This window comes from Arachis hypogaea, chromosome 20, assembly GCF_003086295.3.
Source record: "Arachis hypogaea cultivar Tifrunner chromosome 20, arahy.Tifrunner.gnm2.J5K5, whole genome shotgun sequence".
Taxonomy (NCBI): Eukaryota; Viridiplantae; Streptophyta; class Magnoliopsida; order Fabales; family Fabaceae; genus Arachis; species Arachis hypogaea.
In genome coordinates this window covers 1101536-1124898 of record NC_092055.1, presented here as the reverse complement: position 1 = coordinate 1124898, position 23363 = coordinate 1101536, and the positions used below count along the sequence as shown (strand labels likewise).

The window sequence follows — 23363 nt, the reverse complement described above, 5'->3', positions numbered from 1 at the left end:
ATTCAATCTAAACCGCATAATGTATTATAATATTATTATTTTATTATTATATTTATAATTATACTTCTAACATGTTCAATTTGTTATACATTTTTATATTATTCATGTATTATTATTATTTAATAAATATTTTATGTTCAAAATGTTATTTATTTATTTATTTTAACTAATCTAAAATTTTATTTCCATTGTTATGTTATCATTAGTTTTTAAAGATATTGTTGAGATTTGTTATGTCATTATCGATTATTTTTTTTTGTCTAGTGTCATTGTTGATTATTTAAAATTTGATGTTAAGACTTGTTATATGTATTTAATTTTTTTAATTTACAAAACCACAAATCCAATCTAATCCAAACTATTTAAAATTGGATCAGATTTTTTTTTTAAAAAAAGCATTCAATCCAAACCGCACCGTAAGTAAAACTAGTGTTCGGATCGGATGAGTTTTTGACTCAAAATCGATCCAAACTGTACCACGACCGCCCCTAATAATTTCACGTGTTTAAGACAAGGTAAAAACTCAGCTGAAATCGATGAAGGTGATAATTTAGTATTTTCCTCGTCAACTTAAAAAAAATAAAAACTAAAGAAAAAAAAGTGGAGATATTAAATGAAAGCCCATTAGTCACCAAAAAAATGGAAGCCCATTAATTAAAAAGGCCCAGAAACCAAAAAAAGAGAAGCAGCTATTAGCCCTTGAATCCTTTCTCTTTAGGAGATTTGCTTCTGCAATTTCATTTCCGATTTAGGTTCACCTGTGTGCGCTTCTTTTCTATCTTTCTCTTTCTTCGACCTTCCGAATTCCGATCATGGTGTTTCTGTTGTTGCAAATGTAACATCATCAGTTGAGAGAGTGGCCACACTGTAAACCCTAAACCCCAAAAATATGTATCCACATCAGCAGCAGCAGCAGATGCAACATTTCTATCCATCTTCAAACCCATTCCTTTGGGCTTCAGAACCTTCTATTCACCCTCCTGGAACCGACCCAGTTCCCAATTGCAGCTCCTATATTTCAAATTCAACCCTTTCCGTTGCTCCTTCTTACTCTTATGCTGCCCCACAATCAACTGATCCTCAGAATTGGATCGTTAAACAACCTGAATCCGTTGGATATGATGCTGTAAGTATACCAAAGTTTTCAGCTTTGGGAACGATAACATTGGTTCTTTTCTTGGTTCTTTTCTTGTGTTATGCTACTTGGGGTGCATTTATTGATATTGTTTGAACTTAGAAGGCTATTTATTTATATAACTTGCATATAAACATGATTAACGGTGGGAGGAGGAATCTTGATTATGGAATTTTAGGTATTGATTATGGAATGCTTAGTTTTTTATAGGGATGATAGAAATGCAATTAGGGAGGTAAAGTGCATTTGATATCAGTACCGAAAAAGGAAAAGTTTATTTAACCTTTGTCCTCTTGGATTGTAGATGATTTATACTCAAATTTGCATTTTGGTTCTGGATTACATTGATTCTGATAATGCAGGCTGTTGGATCATCATCATCAATGTCTTCAAGTTTGCCTTTGACTTACGACGGCACATGGTTACAGCAAATTTTCACTCATGAGGAGGCTAACCAAACCAAAGGCTCCAAATCAATGAGATGTGAAGTTTGCAAAATCGATTGTAATAGCAAAGACGTTTATGAAAAGCACATATTTGGAAAGAAACACAAGAAGAATATGCAGATAATTGCTAATCCCATGCAAGCAAATGTACAAAGTCAAACAAGTGTATGCAGCGAGGTAAAGAAACGGAAGCTTTCAAATGGTGGTGCACCGGTTGATTCTACGAAGATTTGCACAATTTGCAACATTGTGTGCAACAGCCAAGATGTATATAACAAACATATAGCAGGAAAAAAGCATGCGGCTCAGGTGAACTGTAATTTGAATTATCCTTTTGTTTTCGATGCATAGGTTGTAGATTTTGCTTCCTTTTTTTCTCCTTATTCATGTATATTTATGCCATGGTTCATGATTTCTTTTAGAGCTTATCCAAACACCCTCTTGTAGGCATAACTTGTTGTATTAAACTTGTTTCACAAAGAAATTGATATTACCCAGCTAAATTCCAAAGTGTCCAAACGACATCGCAGCATGAATCACTTGATATTTAAAGGGATCTCTCGTAGCCCTGCACCCTGCCTCACGAAAGTTGGATGAAACCAAAAACCCTAATTAAGGTGTGCCAATTTCTGGCGATGTTTGTATTTGGGGGCAAGTTGAATTGTATGGTAGGAGCAGAAGGAGAAGCTGATGATGAGAGTATTATAGGCATAAGCTGCAGCAATATATTTGCGCATCGTGTTCTCATAGTACACGAGTTGTTGCAGCTATGTTGAATGTGCCATAATGCTAATCTGAAGCTCCTTTCTCTTATTATTCCTAAGCATTAATCACTAAACCTTATGAATTCTTAACCACTGAATTCCAAACGGTTTTTGATTTGTAGAACTGGTTCGCTAATGCTACTAATGGAATGGTTATGACTGTTTAACCTTGGAGCCAATAACTTTGGAATACTTACTCCTTCATATTTAATGACTTCTCTTTAAATGATATGCCAATCAAGTATATCCATTATCCGATATTTAACTTTTGATGACGGAGGATACTATGAATTGTTAAATTCGTGTTTTAAATTATATATTATCAGGTTTAAAATTGGGTCTGTCGATGTTATTGGCTTATGGTTAACTGCTTGCAATCCTTATTATTTCTCTGTCCTCACTTTTTCTGCTTGTATTTTTATACTTGGATCAATTAAGCTTGTTGTATTCAAAGACCACATTTCTCTGGGTTAAGGGAACAATTAGATTTTTCCAACTCAAGTCATCTTTGATCATTTGACAGGTTGCATTGATGTCCAACAACGGGATTGGTCCATACATTGCTGCATTTAAGAGTCAAGGTATTGGTCCTTGGAAAAAAGCACCAAAGAAGGTCAAGGTTATGCAACCTGTATGGTGTGACACTTGCAAGGTTACTTGTAATAGCAGGGATATGTATGTTTCACACTTAGCGGGGAAGAAACATCTCAAAAACTTGGAGAAACAGTCAAAACCAGAAGCCAGTGCAAATGCCGCCAAACTGTTAATTGGCCCGCAGGAAAAGCCGAATACTGATAAAGTGAAATCGGAGGAAAAGCCGGATACCGATAAACCAAAAGCAAAGAAGGCTAAGGACTTGGATATCGAGGCAAAGAAGCTCAAGGTTGTAGAAGGTGGCACTGCTGCAGATTCTGTTAGAACGTGCACTGCTTGTAATGTTGTATGCAACAGCGAGACAGTTTTCAATGCTCACCTTATTGGCCATAAACATGCTGCTATGGTGAAGAAGCAAAATTTGGAGTCAAATGGGACAACTGCTAGCTGAGATTATTAATTTATTAGTGCTAACATGTGATCAAAATTTGTAGAGCTAATGCTGTGATCACTACTTTTTTGCTTGTCATTTCAATTTCAAAGTCTTTGATCTGGCATTGTATTGTATAGCTTCTTAGGGCGTACTTTTATGTTTGGATTGGTGGAAGGAGATGGAACAATAGAGTTCTGTTGTTTTAGTAACATCAAATCTTCTTTATCCTATTACATTTTGTCAACCATACTCTGTTTGACATTTTTGAGTTTAAACTGACATTACCATCTAATTCAAAACAAGGTCCAAATTTAAAGAAAGGATAAATTGATATGCTATTCTTAATAGAAAAATGTTACGGCTACACAAAAAATTAATTATTATGTATGTATATAATTACATGTAGTATTTAACTTACTTTTTATGTTTATTTTGTATTTTAATATGTAATTTATAGTTACTGATTTTGATGTATATGTTGCATAGTTCACCAATCAACTTTTGTGCTCTCTTTCTTTCAAAATTTTTTTAAATTTAACTATACATATTTATTGAAATGACAACACAATAACTATTTCATTAGATAAGGTTAATTAGATGGATTAAACAATGTCATTATGTCTTATTATATATCATATATCATATTTATTAAGATAATCAGTAAATTAATTGAACATTTATAAATTTTAAAAATATACAAAAAAATATCTTTTATTAATTGCAACTTATTTTTTTCTTTCTATAATATTCACTATTCAATTGGTAAGTTATTAAAATCCAAAAATAATATTTAAGAATTTGAATATCCAAAAAAAATATTTAAAAATTTAATTTTTATTTATCAATAAAAAAGTAAAATAATTTTACACAAATATTCAATTGAATATTATCATATCATTAAAAAAAACTAATTTTTAAATTTATCATATCATTTATTAGTTATCGAAAATATTTAGTAACAAAAAAAATTTAGCCAAAATCAGTCAGAATTTGTTTAATGAACACTAAATAAAATAAATTTTGACTATTTTTTTAGTATTACCGTTAATTTTAAAAGATAATATTTAAAAGATACATACTTACAGTAATTACTAATTAGTTATTAGCATTGGATTATGTATAAATATCATTCAATATATATATATATATATATTTTTTTTTTTACAGAATGGATAAAGAACAAGTTAACTGCCAATGAGTTATAGCTCAAATGGCATAGACTCCCCATACGTAATAGCTCAAATGACATAGACTCTCCATATTCAATTAAGAGGTTGCGGGTTCGAGTCTCCTATCTTTCCAAATTTTGCCAATGAGTAATAGCTCAAATGGCATAGACTCCCCATTCCCCATACTCAATTAAGAGGTTGCAGGTTCGAGTCTCCTATCTTTGGTAAAAAAAAAAAAAAAAGTTAATAAATGATCAAATAAATTCTATTTGACGAGGTTGAATCTTGAGGCTAAAATTTTTATATATGGATAATTTTAATGTGAAATACAAAAATATTTGATGATTTTGGTGTTCTACAGGGTTGTGGTAGTAGCACAAAACGTTACTAACGTTTTGTAATAAAAAATTTTTTTTAATCATCAAAGAACAAAACGTCACTGACGTTTTGTAATAAAAAAAATATTATTTTAATTATTAAAACACAAAACGTCGCTGACGTTTTGTTAGAAAAATATTATTTTAATTGAAGAAACACAAAACGTCATTGACGTTTTGTAAATGGCCATAGTTGTGTTCAACACACAATTTGGTTCATGATAAAGGATTTCACCTCTAGTAATACAATATTAAAAAGAAAAAGTTCTGAATCTTGACTGCTTCCATTTCCATTTTGCATTTACAAAGCTTCCTTGTCCGCGTTTACTTTGCCAATTTCAAACTTCAATCCAACCCTCTCTATCTCTCTCTCCTCTTCATTGCGCGTCTCGTGTTCTTCAACTTTGCTCTTCTCACTTCTCGCGCTCTTCTTTACATTTCTTCAAGGTAACTAACTATCTCATGCTTCCTACTTTTTTTATCACTTCAATTTTCGATCTTTTCATGTGGTTTCTGCTATTCCTTCGTGATTTCTTTCTCATTTTCTGTTATACATGGTTTCTGTTGGAAAAAAGAAAAACTTGGGATGCTGTTTTTGTTGTTTTTCTTAGCAGCTATTTTGTGAAGTTTCGATTTTTTTTACTTCAAAGTTTGTTGTGAATTTTGGTTTCGTGTTGACTAGGAAGAGTGAGAAGAGTAAAACTAGGAATCCCTAAATTCGATTTTTGAGGGGATTCCAAACTCGCTGTAATTGATTACCTGATGAGTGTGCTAAGAATCTCGACTCTGTTTGTTTGGTTTTGTTTGTTGGCTTGTATCAATGATTATTGAATAATTCTTGCTTGCATTTTTAGGTACAAGTTAATTTGTCTTGATATCAGATAGGATAATTGTTTTGTCTATATCTGATCAAATCCTTCTGAGAGAGAATGTTTGGTTCAAAGAAATCTCCTCTGAAAGCTGCTAAGCCTAGCTCTGCCGACCCTGCCTATCATGTTAAATCAGGTTCCAATCCGTTTGATTCTGATGATGAGGCAAATGGTAACAGGAAGTATAATTCGGCCAGGAAGTCTGATCACCATGCATTAGTTTCGCATGAAGTTAGCACAAACCCCTTTGATGATGTTGATACCCACGGGCACGGTTCATCTTCATCTCATGCCTTTTCATCTGCCGATCGGAACAGATTTAAGAGTGATTTCCGTGACTCTGGAGGTTTGGAGAGTCAATCAGTGCAAGAGTTGGAGAATTATGCTGTTTACAAGGCTGAAGAGACCACCAAGTCGGTGAAGAACTCGTTGAAGATAGCCGAGGAGATAAGAGAGGATGCGACCAAAACTTTGGTGATGCTGCATCAACAAGGCGAGCAGATTACCAGGAGTCACAATGTCGCTGTTGACATTGACCAAGATTTGAGTCGGGTATTGTTCTTGTTATTGCATAGTTAATTAGCGCAGTTGTTTTGGGCCTAGTGTATTGGTGGTTTCTTTGTGGTGTTATACCTTGGTGAAAACAATGTTGCCGCTTTTGTTGTGCGTTCCTTTCCAAAGAGAATATGAATGGCATTATCGACTAAATGTTCGTTATCTTATTACTGGTTGCAGGGAGAAAAGCTTTTGGGAAGTCTTGGTGGCATGTTCTCCAAAACCTGGAAACCAAAGAAGCCAGGCACAGTTAAAGGACCTGTCGTTTTCAGAGGTTAATATTATTTTTATCTGTTCACCTTGTAAATTTTAGTAATTTTAGGAGTATCTTGACCATTGACATTATGTTCTTCATGACACAGATGATCCAGTTAGAACGAAGGGCAGCCACTTGGAACAGAAAGAGAAGTTGGGACTGACTTCTGCTTCTAAAGGGCAGTCAAGGACACAGAAGGCACATTCTGAACCAACAAATGCACTTGAAAAAGTTGAGGTATGTGTCAATGCAGTGAAAGTGTGTCCAATTATCTTGTGTTGTGATCAAGATAGTTTGCCATTGTCATAAACCATATCATCGAATAACTTTTGATAGAAGCATCACATGAATGATTTAATACCTTGACATGTAGCATACACGAGCTTCTTTGGCCTTGAGGTGTAGAGTATACATACTGATCTTCTAGGGACCAAATTAGTAGTTTGCTCTTATTTAGAATATTGTATTTTTCTCATACCAATAACCTACCATGCTATAGTTATTATTATTATTCCAGCCTGGATGCTGCAATTTTTGTTTGTCATACTCCCCTTCATATTATTGTACAGTGTTTTCTTTGTTGTTACTGTTGAATTCAGATACTGAATAGTGTCCCAAAACAGGTTGAACATGGAAAGCAAGACGATGCATTGTCCGATTTAAGTGATCTGTTGGGAGAACTTAAAGGCATGGCTATTGACATGGGATCCGAAATCGATATGTAAGTCAATTGATTATGTGTTCTCTAATTTTACTTTCTAATAAGTTGTAGATATTATTGAACACCAATGTAGTTTCTTGTGAGGATTATAGTTTAACTGATCAACATTGATGCTTTCTCCGGTTATAGTTTAACTGGAAATTAACTATAAGTGATTTTGATAATGTTGCAGACAAAACAAAGCCCTGGATGGTTTTGAAACTGATGCGGATATGTTGAATATCCGCATGAATGGTGCCAATCAACGCGGGCGTCACCTACTCAGAAAATAGGCCGGTGCTGATGCAGATCATAATAAGATTGGTTTCAACTTGTATTGTTTCCTTCCTACCCTGCTTCAACACTTTTCATTATTCTGTGGATGGGGATTTGCACATTCTATGAAACTATAGTTTTTATGTAATATAGTATTGATTTGATCTTTGAGATTATTTATGAAATCTATATGATTCATACATAAACGTGCAATTAAGATAGAATTTGGGTTAACTTCAACTGAAACTAAAATAATTGAAACCAGCAATTTTATTCACAAGTTCATTATACAACTTATATGTTTCTTCAAATATTATGTTATTGCAAAAGCTATAATAATGCTCATTACTTACAATTATCATGAGATATGCAATTCCATGGTCCTAGTGTGTAGTGTACAACATTCAATAGATAAAACTTTAGAAGACGTGTGGTTTGTAAAAGATTTTCAAATTGCTGAAATCTTATATTGTAAAACAATTCTGATATAAAAACATTCTTCTAACCACACATCCTTTTAAAGTTTTCGGTGCCTAGAACAAGCTGGGGCATCAAAGTTGGGGTATACAATAAATGCAATAGACAAAGGAGAAATATATATTGGAGAATGCACATTGCTTTTAACTGGCTCCAATGTTGGTATATCTCCCTCGTTTGTTAGCTTCAATGGAACACCATTCAGCACCATGGTTTGGCTTCGAAGGTAACCATCTTTTGGAGTTAAGTGGTACTCCTCTCTGAATGTCACATCTGATCCTTTCGTTCCGACCCAAGAGAACGCCCTCTTGAGGCGAGCAATGAATGAGTCGTCGTCTTTCTGGGTGGTTTTGGCCGTGTTATTCTCTTCAACACTTGCGGTCACAGGGTTCCGAATGTTGAGTATGAAACGAGTCTGATTACTTAAGTTGATAAGTAGTAGTGTTACACCCTCCTGTATGATGAAATTGATGAGAATTTCAACAAAGCTTGATAATTTTGAAACAAACAGAGAGCTTGTATTTTTCCAAGTTAATGCACTTACTCTGTCTTTTGAACAATGAGCATAAGTGCGCAAAAATGGGGAAGAAACATCACTTGAAACTGCAAGAACCCTCTTTCCCATTAGCCGATGCCACAATAGTGCACTGTTCATACACAAGAACAGAAATAGATATGTTCAGCACTGATTTAGTGTTATAAATCTTTGTTGTTTTTGCAGCTATCAACTTCCACTTACCTGTAATAGTCAGGGTTGGGAGTGAAAGTGGTAACATTGATAAGGCCATAATTCCCTCCGATTAAAGTCTGCCGGCAATAAACTTTAGTGTTGTAGGTGGAAGCCATTCCAAGTTGATCCAAGTACCTGTAAGAAATTGAAATTTCCAAACTTACAATTAATGCACTCTGTACTGTCAGTGCATACAAGATAAACTCGATAGAATGTCAATGTCATAATCCTCGAATGGACGATGAAGATTACCAAAAGCTGTTCAAGAATGAGTTGGAAACAGAAGGACTGCCGCTGTTGTATGCACCGCCAGCTTCTCCTACCCATGCAGAAGACCAAGGACCATGTTCTTGAATGGTTTCTGTAAGATTGCGGAAAATATATTCTACCCTGCTCAAGCGTATAGGATCCAGAATTTTCCTTTCGAGATGCTGGTCGCTACCTGAAAATGATAATTAACTACATCTGATTCTGACTGATTCCAGTCAAAAGTCTAAACTGCTTACAAGAAATTGGAAAAGTAGAAAAAGAAAGGATTACATAGATATATTACAATATCAAATACTCGGTCCATTCCCTTTTATCTGTCACTGTCACTTCCAATGATAGATAAAATGAAATGGAAACAGTATTTGGTAAAAATGACAGCAGTAGAAACTAGAAAGAGTTAGGTAAGTATAGACCAACCTGGCCCCAAATTATACAAGTGATGAGTCACAACATTGATTATGCCAGAACCTGAAACTTGAAGAAGCTTGTCATACCACTGCTTTTCATAAAATCCACCCGGTGCTACGAGTGAAGGTTTGAACTTGGAGTTCTCATACAATACATCAATAATTTGTTTGAGTTTTATCAAGTCTTTTCCATACTGCGCAACACCGACACTAGCACCAATGCCTTTACCACTCAACTCATTACCTACAGCAGAATATTCAAGAAAGGTAAGTCACAAGCATCAAACAGAGGATGACTTTAACAAATAAGTATCCGTTTTCCTACCAAGTTCCCACGAATCAATCTTGTATCCTTTCGAGACAGTGTACTTAAGAAAATCGTAAGTATTCTGAGGGTCCCAAGCTCCTTCCCAAACATTATGCCTAATCTGGTGCTTCCCATGGAGTGCATTCAGTCCAAAAATCACAATGACTCTGCAAGTGTCAAAGTCCAATTAAATTACCACAGCAGCCATATAAGTATACAACTGAATATTAGAATGCAGCTAAGTTGGAAGTCATTCCGAAATCTCAACAAAGGGTGAAGAAATTCTCACCCTGTCTTATTGAAAAACTGATTCAGCTCATCCCACCTTTGCATGTGTAAACATCCCTTCGAAAATCCAAACAATCCACCACTCATCTTTTGAAATGGATGACATGGAGTTTGCAGTCCTATATCATACAGCACCTGATCTTGCAAAGAACCTCCAAGTCTTATCCTCAAAGGCTTGAAAGCTAATCACACAACCATTATTCAAAGAATAACATCATACTTTAAGTCACTATACCGGATATGATACTCACGCCCTTCCCTTTTATATGTTATTGTCAATTTCTGATACTTCCTAATATCCAAATACAGAGATCCAAGGATGTATCAAAAAGTAACAGTGACAGATAAAAAGTAACAGAGCAAGTATTAGAGAAAGCATATTGTTACTTAACAAATGCAAATATACACGAACCTTGGATAGCTTTGGCAAGGAAAGGATGAGTCAAATCCTGGAAAAATCAATCCACATTGAATTGAACAATGACTAAAGCTTCTTTTTCCAAAGTCCTAATTGGGAGAGGGAGTTGAATAGAAACATGAATTAAGAGAAATACTCACCAAATTTGAAACAGAAGAATGTCCCCATGGACAATGGTTGTAGTCACACTTATCATGAGGCCACCAATCAATAGTTGCACAGACATAGTTATCACCTGTTTCGGCTTTTGCTTGAGCTCCATCTACCAGAAGTGAACCATGTGCAATATCTTGACTTAAAGTAACGCGAAGAACACTCAAAAGAAGAAACAATGCAAGATGGATTCCCATTATTGGCTCAGTTACAGTGCTATCCAAGTCCAACACAACTAATCCAAACTAAGTTCTGTAAGGGATGAAAAGCTAAATTACACACAGATCTTCTGGAGCTATATAGTATAGCAATTTTGTTGTGTCTGATTTCGAAGATATGAAATGATAAATGTTTTGAGACTAATATTACATAAATGTTTGATTTGCCTAAAGTGAAATATTTTGAATACAACGATCTTTTGAATTAATGTGGTATGTCATAAATATTATGAACATTCTGATAACAATAACATACTTTACTCATAAACAGAAAAATAATAAGGGTGAATATTGTGATCTTCCGAATTAATGATGGCATGTCATAACTCATAAGTATTGAATATAACAATAACATACTTTATTTTGAATATAACAATAACATAAGTATTGAATATAACAATAACATACTTTAAAAAATAAAATAAAAAAGAGATGAATATTATGATCTTCTGAATTAAGGATGGCATGTGATATAGATTAGCTATAGTCAAATAGTAATGGTGAAGAGCAACACCAGTGCTTTGTGATAATTTAGGTAGCAATTCTAGTGATGAATTCACCAGGTAATGATAGTATTCCCTAAGCAATTTTACCCACACTGAAAAGACTTTATCAGAAAAACAAATTTTCAACAAAAACAGAATCACATGTCTAACTAAATACCATCACAACATTAGAATGGAAAAGTCATGTAACAAATAAATAAATAGATGGATAACTTCATTGTGCCATTAATTAATCATGATAATCAGTTGAGCAGTGGTTGATGGTTGATATCTCAGTTAAGAAAAAGAAAATAGTAATAATCATGATCTATTGTTAATCTTCAGTTTGAAGTTTGAAGACTCAGTCAAACAAGTTATATTATTCTTTTCTTATCTAAGAAAACCCACTATAAATTCATCTCTGATCCAGTCAAAAGAAATTCAAAAAAAAAATAAATCTTTCCTGATTAAAATAAAAAATTGTCACACAAAATATTTAAATATAATGAAAGATCTAAATCTAAATATATTCATAAGTCATAGACAGATGTTTGTTTTCTTCAGCTGCCATCACTCTCCCAGAAGCTAAATCCAGATGTATAATCAGAACCCAACAAGACAAAAGAAAAATGAGAGACCCCCCAAAGAAGATGCAAACACAGATCAACAGAAAGGAACAAACTTTGATAAGAACATAAGAACCCAGATGAGAGAAAGTACAATGCTTACAGTTACAGTTACATCATCAATGAACAAGGGTCAATTGTTGTTGTGCAGCTTCAGAAACATCAATGTTCCATCCAACTCTTTGAGCTGCGTGATGGGTCAATAATGGCGGTGGCTGCTTCTTCTTGTGACTGATAAAAAAAGGTTCTTTTCTTTTTTTATGTTGATATGGTTTTCACTTTTCAGAGACACTTCCAGTGTCCGTACAACAGCGGTTGTGCCTATCTGAGTTGTTAGCCACCCCACTCTAATCAATAATAATAATAATAATAATAATAATAATGATTAAAAATTCTAATTAATTCTTCAAATTATTCTCCTAATTTCTAAAAAAAAAAAAGGTTTTCAATAATTTTTCTTTTTGATGTTTTTAAAATATAACATTATGTATTTGAAATTTTTAATTTTTTTAAGTATTAAAAAAATAAATTAGAATTCCTAATCATTATTAATATCCTATTAAGCACGGACACTTTGTTGAGCATGTCGGACACATTTCGGACACGTGTGTCTGCTGTGTCCAATCGTGTTTTAATAAAAAATAAATTTTTTTTTCGGACACACCTAAATACCATCACCTGTCAACGTGTCCTGTCTTATTCTTAACATATATTTTTAAAATAAATTTAGATATACTATATATTATTATTTATTAAAACAAAAAAAATATTTTAAATACTTGATATAATTAAAATAAGATATTAAAAATAATTAAAAATTTTAATTTATATTTTAATATCAATAAAATATCAAAATATCATTACGATTTATCTAAAAAATACTTTATATTTTATATATATGCGTGTCTCATGTCATGTAAGATTTTAAAATTCGCGTGTCGGCGTGTCAGTGTCCCGTGTACGTGTCAGTGTCTATACATTATAGCTAATATTAATAGATTCTAATATGACGTGTGTTAATTGAACAAGAGTCGCGAAAATTGAATAGATATATTTAGGAATTGAGATATGAAAATCATATGATATCATATTAATAGTTTAAAAATATATTTTAAAAGAATTATATAAATTTAGATTAAATTAGATCAATTCAATGCATTAGTTAAATAAGCATAAGGCCTAGTACATAATTGATGCTTAATTGGTTGTCAGAAATTTAAACTCTTGCTATAAGCATGAAAAATGTTTCTTAACTTGAATTTTCACTTTCAATAGATTGATCTATTTAGCTTACCGACAATACTTAATGTAAGCTCTCCAATATAGGGACTTAGATTTTGAAATAATTATTTTGCGGTTTGGATAGGGTTGTCTTTATCAAAGGTGTCGGTAGTTAGTAGTTACATTAAGCTTACTCTTTTGGGGGAAGACATTACCTCATATTGCATTTTATTTATTTCTAGAAGTGGCTTAGTTGAGTACAAATCATTGGAGAAAAAGAAAAACAGTTATTCAAGATTATATACTTTAATCTACAACAAGTTTCAACAATTAAATTAAGTATAAGCATTTAAATTACTTTTAAGTAGAATAAGATCCACCCATAAATGAGACTCGATGTGCGGAATAATAAATATTAAAAATTATTATGTTTTGTAGAATTAAATTAAATATATGTAAATTAAAGTTAAATTTAAAAGATATTTTATTTAAAATAATTTGTAGTACAAAAAATTTAGATATTAAATCTCTACAATATGATTTTTAACATGATGTTCCTAAAATTATTAGTATTTTGTTAATAATTATATATATAAATAAAAAATAAATTATTGGTATATTTTTTTACTCTTTAAGTATTAATTTTATTTTATTTTTTGTTTTTGTGGGTTTTCTTTTAATATCTATTTTTCTTCTTTTCTTAGTGTATGTAGTTTTTTAATGACATTTACAATAAAAAGAATAAAAATATATAAATTTTTTGTTTAAATAAGTTATTTTTAATAAAAATAATTGAAATAGTATAAAGTAAAATTATTTGTTAATATTTTTTTTTGACCCATTCTGTCAGATAATGTCTCAAGTAATGCAAATTCAAAATAGTGTTGGAGAATGTTCAAAACTAAATCTTTAATTTCTTTCACAACAATTGTGAATAAAAAATTTGCTTTCATTATACCTTTCTATATAAATCATTTGCATATTCTATTTTCAAATTTTTTATAGTATAGACTTTTTTTTCTTCTAACAAATATTTGAATTTGTTCATCATATTTTTTTTTACAATTACATGAAGATGTGTTCCCTGCAGTGTTAGTAAATCATAGTTAATAATTAATTAAAAAAATTGATTACATTTATTTTTTCTAAGTTATTAGAAAAGGAACAATGAATAATATATTGAAAGAAGTATAATTTTAATGATACTAAAAATACAATTAAATATAAAGTATTATAAAATAATATAAAAAATATAAAAAAATAAAAATAATAAAAATATTTTTTTTGTAAATTCAATTTAAAAAGACAATAAATATGTTTGTTTTGTATCTTTTCATCTAATATAATCATTTCTAAAGCAAAGAAGTTTCTCTTCATTTGTGGGAATTAATGTTTTCCATAGATGAACCACGCGAACTTTGATAAAATAATTGTCTGTTTGTTTGATGATATTGTCGAAAGAATGATGCTCCCTAAGTTTGAGATATTGTGTAGTTCGAAAATAAATTTTTTGTGTTAAATTCGATATGATGACATTTGTAATATGAATGTTTATTACATTTAATGAGTTATTTATAGAAATTAATAAATTAATTATTAGGGTTATAAATTTATTGTATTGTTTATAACGATAAGATATAATAAATATAAGAATATAGACTCAATGTCTTTGTAAGTTACATTTTATTGGTGCTCTTCATGGGAAAATCGAGCCAATACCACGAGGGACATAGATAGAATGGTGGTAAAAGGTATCGAAAGACTAATAAAAAAAAGTTTTTGAAAGTGTGGACCATAAGAACTTTCTTTTAAAAAAAAAGTGGACCAATGACATGATTGTTGTAAGCTGGTGGCAGTGGAGGTGAAGAGTGTTTAGATTGTTTGGCAATGGTCAAGAGTGGGATTCGAGGTTAAGAGGGGTGAATTTTTTGAATTATTAGGATTGACATTGAAAATTAAGAAAAAAATAAAGGATAAAATTAGAATTAAAATGTTGACTAATGATTGACCACCTAAAATTTAATAATAAGGATAAAATTAAAAGTTATTTTAAACGTTAAGGACAAAATTGAATCGAATTAAACATTAATAGTATTTTTGAGAAATTTTGAAAACGTTAGAAACAAAAAACATATTTTACCCTTAAAATTAATATACAAGATTAGATAAATATGCAGATCTAGAAAAAATAACTTTATACACTGATTATTGAACTCATTAGACAAATAATACCACTAGCACCTAAAGTTTGATAGAATTTGGCAGCTCAAAATATTTGTTAACTGGTCTAACTCAATTCCTTTGCTCAAGCTAATCCACCACCTCAAATGTAGCCATCGACGGCAAGGTTTGCGGTTCCATCACTCACCCGTTACCGAATCTCGATAGCAGTAACCACCCAAGTAGTAGAAAATGAAGCAGGAACAACTCAGTAAGAGGTGTATGTCATTGGAGGATCCAGCCGCATCTCCATAGTTTCAGACAAGTAATGATAGCAAAGACAAGCCATTAAAACTGTTGTCATTTCATATAAAGTCGATCTTCAACATCCATAAAGTAGACATATTCTGAACCTTTCACTGATCTTGCTGTAATAGATAAATGTCCTACGATAAAAATCAATCATTTCAGTGCCATTTATATGTGGAATGAATGGATAAATTTTGTACAAATCATTTCTTTAATTTTTCCAGGTGAAGGGGTTTGAACAATCATTAGCATATTATGTTTCACATCTTGAGATTAGGTGCAAAGCAATTTGACTGTACATGAGATTATCAGTTCCATTAAGCTAGGATTTCTGGGAAGAAAGAAAAGAAAACCTAGAGACATCACAAGCTAATCAGATCCATTTTGTTACTAAGCTGATATCAGCAGTTATTCCAGTTTAAGTGTAACATGATTAATATGCCAAGCATAGTGTTAAGGCGACAAAGATATAGGAAACTTTTGGGAATTTCAAGGCCACTTTAGCAAGTTGCTTTATTCTCTATGGATGTAAAAATGGCAAAGATTAACATAATAAAAGTATATAACTGCCCAAAATTATCAAAGCACAAATGAGATGCAAAAATAAAGAAAGTTTTAATTACCTGTTTGTCAAAACCATGAAGAATTTAATTTTTCACAGCATAATATTGAGGAGCCAGCTCAGTTAACCATAGGTAGTCAATTCTGCTTACATTCCGAATGTACTTGCTATTAGTTTGAACAAGTTCATTAAAAATAATACACTCTGGTTTTTGCCTGAATAATACAGAAGATGGGTGGATCTGCACCACCAGACCACTTGCCAAGGCCCTGCCATGTCGTGACAAAGCAGAAAATTGTTTCGATATAAGTAAAATAAATATCTGAGTTGAACACTATATACAGTTGCCAATTAGCAAACAAGTCAAAATGCTAAAGAATAAAAATATAAAATTCCACAGGAGTTTGAACTTAATAGAGGGAATAGACAACAACCTGTATGTGCCCTCAGGCTGCTTTACAGCCGCATTGAGGAAAAAGGAAGCAGCAAGACATCTGCGGTACTGAAGCATATCATCTCCACAAGAAGCTAGATTCAGCCCCATTTGTTCAGCATGTACCCTAATTTGCCTGCAGTAGTTATCAGAGATGAGAATGCATAGAGTAGATTTCAAGCAAGACAAGGTAAATTACATTCACCCCTACCCACATTTTTTGACCAGTATGCACTCACCACCCCTACATTGCACCAATTGTTCGTCTAAATAATACACTTAGATTCCTGGTATTAATGTAACTATCAAATCTTTATACATGTGCCTATACCTGTATCTTAATACTTTTTATTTTGTTTTATTTTACTTTACTGAATTGAAATGACAAAAATGCCCTACATAACAATGTTAAACGAAAGAGAGATTTTGCCATTGTTCTTTCGTCTCTACAAGTTCTCTATGCATAAAGAGAGTGGAGTTAAAAATGACTTTATACAACCTATTTAATGTCATTTCAATATAATGACACAAATAGAGGGGAAGTGCGTGCATGCTATTCAAATAAAAGGATGGTGCCTGTAATTTGATAAACCTCAGGGGCTGTGAGTGTAATTTACCCTTAAAGATATCATGAATTTAGATTTAAAATAACAACTACCTGTGGATGTCACGAGCATGTCTAAGAGAACGACTACTAATAAAATTATCCTTACACCACTTTCTGAAAGCCTTTTCAATTTTTGCTTTGCCCATTTCTATTGATCTCTTCTCTAAGAAATCATTAGATGCTCGATACACATTAATCAAAGTAATGTGGTCTCCCTCCGGACTAGAGAAGCATTTTATTGCAGTTCTTGCCTAGTAAAAAGATGAGAAAAACAGTAACTTCAATTGCATGCAAGGAATAGACAATGAATGACACCTGTAATTATACCAACACTAGAATTTTCCTACAGAAATTCATTGCTTATTTTATAAATCATTTATACACTATTTACACATCCTGTTAAATAGTCAATAGAGGGGTAGACTATGGAAGTATACAATCAATGATTAATATTCATATTTGTTTGTCGGATTAAATAAATTTTTGGTCCCTACGAAACACCTCTTATGTTTTGGTCCCTAAAATTTTTCTTCTGATTTTAGTCGAGTAAAATTAAAGTTACCTATTTTAGTCTTAGTTTGTTCCATTAAGTGCTGAACTGGCAGGTTGAATGCTGATGTGGCAAGACATATCACATCAGCAAGCAAATTAATTGTAGGTACTTAAATAACCAAGTTTGAAATTTTACTAAACGAAAACCAAAAAAATTATAAGGACAAGAGGAAAAAAAGACAGGCATTTGATCAAAATCCTTTTAAGCCTTGTTTTTCATAGTAACATCAAAGAGAATATAACAGATATGCAGTAGAATCAGAATTCGTTATTCAAACCTCTACTTGCTTTTCCCGAGGAGCATAAAATATGGATTCCACAGACAGCATTGCTACGGTTATCAACATCTCCTCTAGGCAGTTATACTGACTAGCTAAGATAAGAGCTTTGGAATAAACAGGGTCCAAGGGCAGCCGAGCCATTTGATGCCCAACAGGATCAGAGAGTTGACAGTCATCTGTTAGAGCACCTAGTGAAAATAGCTGTTCCAATGATTTGATAATCGCTGTCCTGTTCAAACATGAAAGGAAACAAGCTTTCAATAATGTTTTGCATAGTATATTAGCATATAGAAACAGTAATATATATATCCCTGACCCTGACCGCGGCTACTTCAGTTCAACAGTACAATACATGATACAGCTTACAAGAGATCAAAAGAAATTTCAAAAGCTCACTAACAAGGGATGCCAGAAGAATAATTCACTAATATATTATCAAAGAGATCAGAAATTACATCTAGTCAGACAGAAATTTTTATTTACCTCATGTATGCTTCCAAATAGTGGTCATTGTACCAAGATTGTAGTATAATGTGCACCACAGTACAAACAACCATATATGTTGTTCTCAGGTTGCACTATGATAATAAGTGGAATGAACCATTAAAACTCATTTTTACTACCTTAGAAAGTGGTTGTGGTTGATGTTATAATGAAGATAATAGAATCATTTGGATCTGTTTGGATTCAGAAAGTTGTTTTTTTTCTTCCAAAATTAATCACAAAACTCCACCTTCTTTATTTATTTATCAAAAGCTAAAATATTGAGGTAATGTGCATCTTGATTCCTGAAATTGATTGGATGGGTCAATTTGATCCCCAGCTTTTCAAAATGACCAAGTGTGTGTCCCACTTTTAGAAACAACGAAACTTTCGTCTCACATCCGTTAGGGTAATGCTGAAGTGAACATTTAAATGCCACCCTGGTACTATAATAATTTTTTAATGTGTAACAATTCTTAATTGTATTCAAATGGTATTTAATATTGGTCCATAGGTCTTAATTAAAAAAAAAATTGATACACATCAATAAGACACATGAACCAACTTCAAGCACCATATTGACCATAATTAAAATGTTTCCACGTCAACTAGCTATGACAGTAGATTTAACTAACCAAATTAGCAGTACACTAACGGTTGTGACACGGAAGTTTGTTCAAAGACTAACATGGGAATCACATTTCTGAAAGTGAGGGACAGAATTTGTCATTTTGAAAAATGAGGTACTAAATTGACTCATTCATTCAATTTTAGAGAGTAAAATGGGTATTACCTCTGAAATATTGGTTGGAATTTGTTAGAATTTGTTCAGGAAAGGGAGAATTCTACCATTGTGCCATCAAAAACCATATGTCAAAAATAAAAAGGATTCACCATAGACATATCTAAAAAAAATGATACGACAAATAATTATCAGCAAAAATGGAGCACATAAATACTGATAAATATGTAAATGTAGGGAAACAATGAAACCAAAATGCTGACAAGTTTCTCACCGTGAAGGTTTCTCAATAAAATCAAACCCTAATATGTCATCAACACCCAAGGCCTTAAGCTGCAAAATCACATTAGATAGGTTGCACCGCTTAATCTCTGGCTTTGTCGAATCCTCAAGCTTCTCAAATTCACTTTCTGGATATAGACGAAAGCATTTTCCAGGTCCTTCACGCCCTGCACGGCCACTGAACAATAAAGCTAACAATCAGTTTGCTCGTACTTAATGAAGAATTCCATGTATATGTTAATTTCAGTAAGATAGTTTAGCGAGAGTAACTATGCAAATGATATCACTCATTATAACCAACATATGATATGTAAGAACAGCTACACATAAAATCACAATTAAAGAATGAGCTATTATACAGAAAAGAGAGTTCAAGACTTGAAAAGGCATCATAAAGAAAAAAAAAATGAAAGGTTACATCACTCAGTTTAATTTCATTTTCTGATAAAATATATTACAAGCTTTATAATAAAGAGATTCCCAATGGACATGCATAGCCAAAAAAAAAAAAAAAAAAAACACACGACAAAAATAAATTGAAAAATATACCAGAAACAATATGCTAGGTTTGCATCTAAAAGGTATTTGTTCAGCAATGCTGTGTGATGTGCGGAAAAGGTTTTCTACACTAAACTACATTAACACTGGAAAACTGACATCCTCGGTTAAACAGAGAAAAGCTTGTCGGGTTTTTGTTGACTAAATTAAAGCAACAATCAACATTAAGCACACTAAAACAGAATCTTGCAGCATACCTTCTTTGCAGTGCCTGGGATTTGGATGTAGGTACTATAATCAAAGATTCCATGTCTTTTCCAGGATCATAAGAACGTGCTTTGACAAAGCCAGGATCTATTACATACTTTACTCCAGGAATCGTTACTGATGTCTCAGCAATATTAGTTGCCAATATCACCTAAGAAAGAAACAGAAAGATAACTTGAATGCAACTAAAAGCAAGTGAGTACCCATTCGATAAAGATTATTATTTAAAATTTGCATCAGATCCCATTAAACAGGTGATGCTCAATTATTTAAAAAAAAAAAATCATAGTGTTCATAGGGATTATGTCTAGCTGAGCTGAAATTTACCAAATCATAGAAGGTAGTTGTTATGGAAAAGCTGGTAGCACTTACAGTGAACCTTACTTGAAAATAGATTATATATGAATTTAAAAGCATGTGCATATGCATATTCAACACTAAAATGAGGCCACCCGCATTTCACTTTAAATTATAGACATGGTCAGACAAAACAGAATGCTTCATGATATTTAATGGAAACCTAGACCAAATATATCAATCATTTTAAATATGTGAATCCAATTTTACAAACATCTAACTTAAATATATTTTCCCTTTAGTTTTATTGAATCAGTTGAGAGACAGAGCCAATGATGAGATACCTTGCGAAACCCAGACGGAGCTGGTGCAAAGACCCGCAACTGCTGCTCAGATGGAAGAGCTGCAAATATAGGCACAACTTGAAGCTTCTGACTCCCTTCAGGAAACTGAGTGAGTCTGTCATTGATAAGCTTTTCAACTGATTCAATCTCTTCTTGACCAGTCAGAAATACTAGTATATCACCAGGGCCCTCCTTTGAATGAATCTATAGATCAATGACATGAGTTTAAGCAACAGAGCTATGAAGTTTGTTTCTCAGTCATCCATCACTCACTACATTGTTATAACCGTATACCATATGATTTAATTTATAATATATACGCGGCAATATCGCTGGATGATTCAATGTGCTAATGAGAATGAATGGAGTGAGCCATCGCATGAGTTATGAAGCTGTAAATACCATAAATGCATATGTAGAAACCAAGAGTGATGCATTGTAAATATCCAAAGATTTCTCATTACAATCAAGTAAAATATCGATTGCATTATATTAGATTAAATGAAGTGGTTATTAATTAAACCTATCACCTGGAATATTGTTATCAAGGAAGCATCTAAATAGTCTTCTTCTGGATGGCATGTGTAAAATATATCCACAGGAAATTGTCTCCCTTGGATGTGAACAGATTTGGCACTGCCAAAATACTCGGAGAAAGTGCGAGCATCAAGACTAGCAGACATAATTATTAGCTTCAATGGAGCATACTTGTCGTGGTTATCCTTTTTAAGAAAACTGCTGCTCTGACCACCGTATTCTTTCTCTAGTGACATGCCAGCATTCACATTCTTTTTTCCAAAGTTAATGCCCTGATCATCAGCAACAGATCTTGACCGAGCAGATTGTACATTTTTTAGCAAGGCCAGCAAGATATCAGTGTGGACAGTTCTCTCATGTGCTTCATCAACAATTATAACAGAATACTTGGAAAGATATGGATCCAACAATGCTTCCCTATAAGCATAAAGAAACACATCAGCTATGCTATACAAAAATCTGCACTTACAATCTACAGAAAACAAATATTTCAAATTGAAATCTCCTTAGCTGCTTCAAATCATATACAACTAAAATCCATGTCAAAGAGGGCGATTTGTGAAGAACGTGGTTTGGTTAGTCCATTCTTAAAGAAAACAACTTAAAACAAATGGCAGAAAGACACCTCCACCAAAGCAAAGTCATAATTTCTTCTGTATTTCAGTATTGAGAAGAGCAACAAATTCTGATTGGCCAAGTTCCCAGTAAAAGTCTCACAAAATGAATCTTAATGGAAAACGAAAAAAGATATCCAAACATCCATGTTACACGTATACCTTAGAAGCAATCCATCTGTCATATATTTAATTCTTGTTGAGCTGGAAGTAGTATCATCAAATCTAACAGAGTACCCAACTTTCTGGCCCAACTCAACACCACATTCTTCAGCAACCCGTTTTGCAACTGTAATGGCAGCTACTCGTCTCGGTTGAGTTATCCCAATCACTTTTCCATCACGGCAAAATCCAGCACCAAACAGGAACTGTGGAATCTCTACACAGTAAAATGGAATACATAGAACATGGTGAAAACCTGCTATGTCCAAAAGCCTTTTTTTCCTTTACTTTCATAGAAAAGCTAAATCACGAATTATATAAAAAATAAGATGTAACCTACGTGTGGTTTTCCCACTTCCTGTTTCTCCAACGATAATCAAAATATCATTCTTTTGGACCTCTTCAATGAGTCTTTTCTCAACTACAAGAGAAGCATAATCCGAATTATCACAACACAAGCTTCGAATAACAAGGAAGAAAAATATAAAATCAAGCTCAGCCAATACCAGAAGCTATCGGGAGAGACTTCCTCTGCTGTGCTATCTTTTGCCTCCTGAAAAAAAAAACAACTATAAATGTTGAAAAACAACAAAGTCAAGTTTTCCAGAAATACATACCGTGCAGAGAACTCAGTTTGACGATTCTGTTTTCCATTAGAGAATTTTCCGGTAGAACAAGGGCCATGGCTTCCCTTAGCCATGGAAGGCATTTCAACAAATCCAAAACTGTTAATTTGGAGATGCGGCACTGGCTACCACTGAGATTTCAAAGACTTGCTGCAAAAGAGCAGCAAAGACGATACCGAGTTAGGGCCTATCTGTCCGCGAGGGTGGTGCTGGCTGGTGCTGGGAGGAATGGTTCGGCGGCGTTGGGAGGTGGTAGGGGGAAGGGGTTCGCCGGCGATGGGAGGTGCTGGAAGGAAGTGCTGTAGAGAGTGCAGTGAGTGTTTTGAGCGGCGGCTAGGTGGTCACGTTTTTTTTGGGGGGTGTTTTGGTTTTGTTAGGGTTTCTTTTTTTAGTGAACCGGTTCGGTTAGAGTTTTAAGTACAAGCATTTAAAT

General features: G+C 33.0%; 4 protein-coding genes across 5 annotated transcripts; 2 read left to right on the top strand and 2 right to left on the bottom strand.

Annotated features, from left to right (window-relative positions):
* The first annotated feature begins 705 nt into the window (after positions 1-705).
* On the top strand, positions 706-3581 carry LOC112783631 (uncharacterized). Its single transcript, XM_025826665.2, has 3 exons — positions 706-1126; positions 1498-1890; positions 2869-3581. Exons 1-3 carry the CDS (start codon positions 890-892, stop codon positions 3388-3390), a joined length of 1152 nt encoding a protein of 383 aa, XP_025682450.1. The 5' UTR covers positions 706-889; the 3' UTR covers positions 3391-3581.
* A 1336-nt stretch (positions 3582-4917) lies between these two features.
* On the top strand, positions 4918-7780 carry LOC112782407 (SNAP25 homologous protein SNAP33). Its single transcript, XM_025824766.3, has 6 exons — positions 4918-5365; positions 5773-6339; positions 6523-6616; positions 6705-6835; positions 7222-7319; positions 7492-7780. The coding sequence occupies exons 2-6, from the start codon at positions 5848-5850 to the stop codon at positions 7589-7591; spliced, it is 915 nt and encodes a 304-aa protein (XP_025680551.1). The 5' UTR covers positions 4918-5365; positions 5773-5847; the 3' UTR covers positions 7592-7780.
* Positions 7781-7826: 46 nt separating this feature from the next.
* LOC112782406 (heparanase-like protein 1) lies at positions 7827-12302 on the bottom strand. The gene is made up of 10 exons (XM_025824765.2): positions 12057-12302; positions 10612-10876; positions 10466-10502; positions 10055-10235; positions 9784-9932; positions 9469-9702; positions 9034-9223; positions 8791-8916; positions 8596-8698; positions 7827-8505 (listed from the first exon to the last, which is right to left on the bottom strand). Exons 2-10 carry the CDS (start codon positions 10819-10821, stop codon positions 8092-8094), a joined length of 1644 nt encoding a protein of 547 aa, XP_025680550.1. The 5' UTR covers positions 10822-10876; positions 12057-12302; the 3' UTR covers positions 7827-8091.
* A 2988-nt stretch (positions 12303-15290) lies between these two features.
* On the bottom strand, positions 15291-23351 carry LOC112782362 (pre-mRNA-splicing factor ATP-dependent RNA helicase DEAH10). 2 transcript variants are annotated; one of them, XM_025824719.3, is made up of 13 exons: positions 22922-23351; positions 22811-22857; positions 22645-22725; positions 22305-22521; positions 21522-21945; positions 20992-21195; positions 20341-20501; positions 19578-19763; positions 18076-18307; positions 17297-17496; positions 16640-16774; positions 16267-16474; positions 15291-15780 (listed from the first exon to the last, which is right to left on the bottom strand). In XM_025824719.3, exons 1-12 carry the CDS (start codon positions 23011-23013, stop codon positions 16291-16293), a joined length of 2163 nt encoding a protein of 720 aa, XP_025680504.1. In that variant the 5' UTR covers positions 23014-23351; the 3' UTR covers positions 15291-15780; positions 16267-16290. The 2 variants fall into 2 exon arrangements, with proteins under 2 accessions (XP_025680504.1, XP_025680505.1); XM_025824720.3 differs by having other exon boundaries at positions 22305-22510.
* Between the last annotated feature and the right edge of the window lie 12 nt (positions 23352-23363).

Excerpts from the sequence above, each read along its gene's own strand:
- LOC112783631 (XM_025826665.2), top strand. The coding sequence starts at position 890 with ATGTATCCACATCAGCAGCAGCAGCAGATGCAACATTTCTATCCATCT. Across the intron at positions 1,127-1,497 it reads AATCCGTTGGATATGATGCT|GCTGTTGGATCATCATCATC; the intron begins GTAAGTATACCA and ends CTGATAATGCAG. Across the intron at positions 1,891-2,868 it reads GAAAAAAGCATGCGGCTCAG|GTTGCATTGATGTCCAACAA; the intron begins GTGAACTGTAAT and ends ATCATTTGACAG.
- LOC112782407 (XM_025824766.3), top strand. The coding sequence starts at position 5,848 with ATGTTTGGTTCAAAGAAATCTCCTCTGAAAGCTGCTAAGCCTAGCTCT. Across the intron at positions 6,340-6,522 it reads TTGACCAAGATTTGAGTCGG|GGAGAAAAGCTTTTGGGAAG; the intron begins GTATTGTTCTTG and ends TACTGGTTGCAG. Across the intron at positions 6,836-7,221 it reads ATGCACTTGAAAAAGTTGAG|GTTGAACATGGAAAGCAAGA; the intron begins GTATGTGTCAAT and ends GTCCCAAAACAG.
- LOC112782406 (XM_025824765.2), bottom strand. The coding sequence starts at position 10,821 with ATGGGAATCCATCTTGCATTGTTTCTTCTTTTGAGTGTTCTTCGCGTT. Across the intron at positions 9,933-10,054 it reads CAGTTTTTCAATAAGACAGG|AGTCATTGTGATTTTTGGAC; the intron begins GTGAGAATTTCT and ends TGACACTTGCAG. Across the intron at positions 9,224-9,468 it reads CTTGTATAATTTGGGGCCAG|GTAGCGACCAGCATCTCGAA; the intron begins GTTGGTCTATAC and ends TATCATTTTCAG.
- LOC112782362 (XM_025824719.3), bottom strand. The coding sequence starts at position 23,013 with ATGCCTTCCATGGCTAAGGGAAGCCATGGCCCTTGTTCTACCGGAAAA. Across the intron at positions 22,522-22,644 it reads AGGAAGTGGGAAAACCACAC|AGATTCCACAGTTCCTGTTT; the intron begins GTAGGTTACATC and ends TTTACTGTGTAG. Across the intron at positions 17,497-18,075 it reads CTCGGGAAAAGCAAGTAGAG|GCAAGAACTGCAATAAAATG; the intron begins GTTTGAATAACG and ends TCTTTTTACTAG.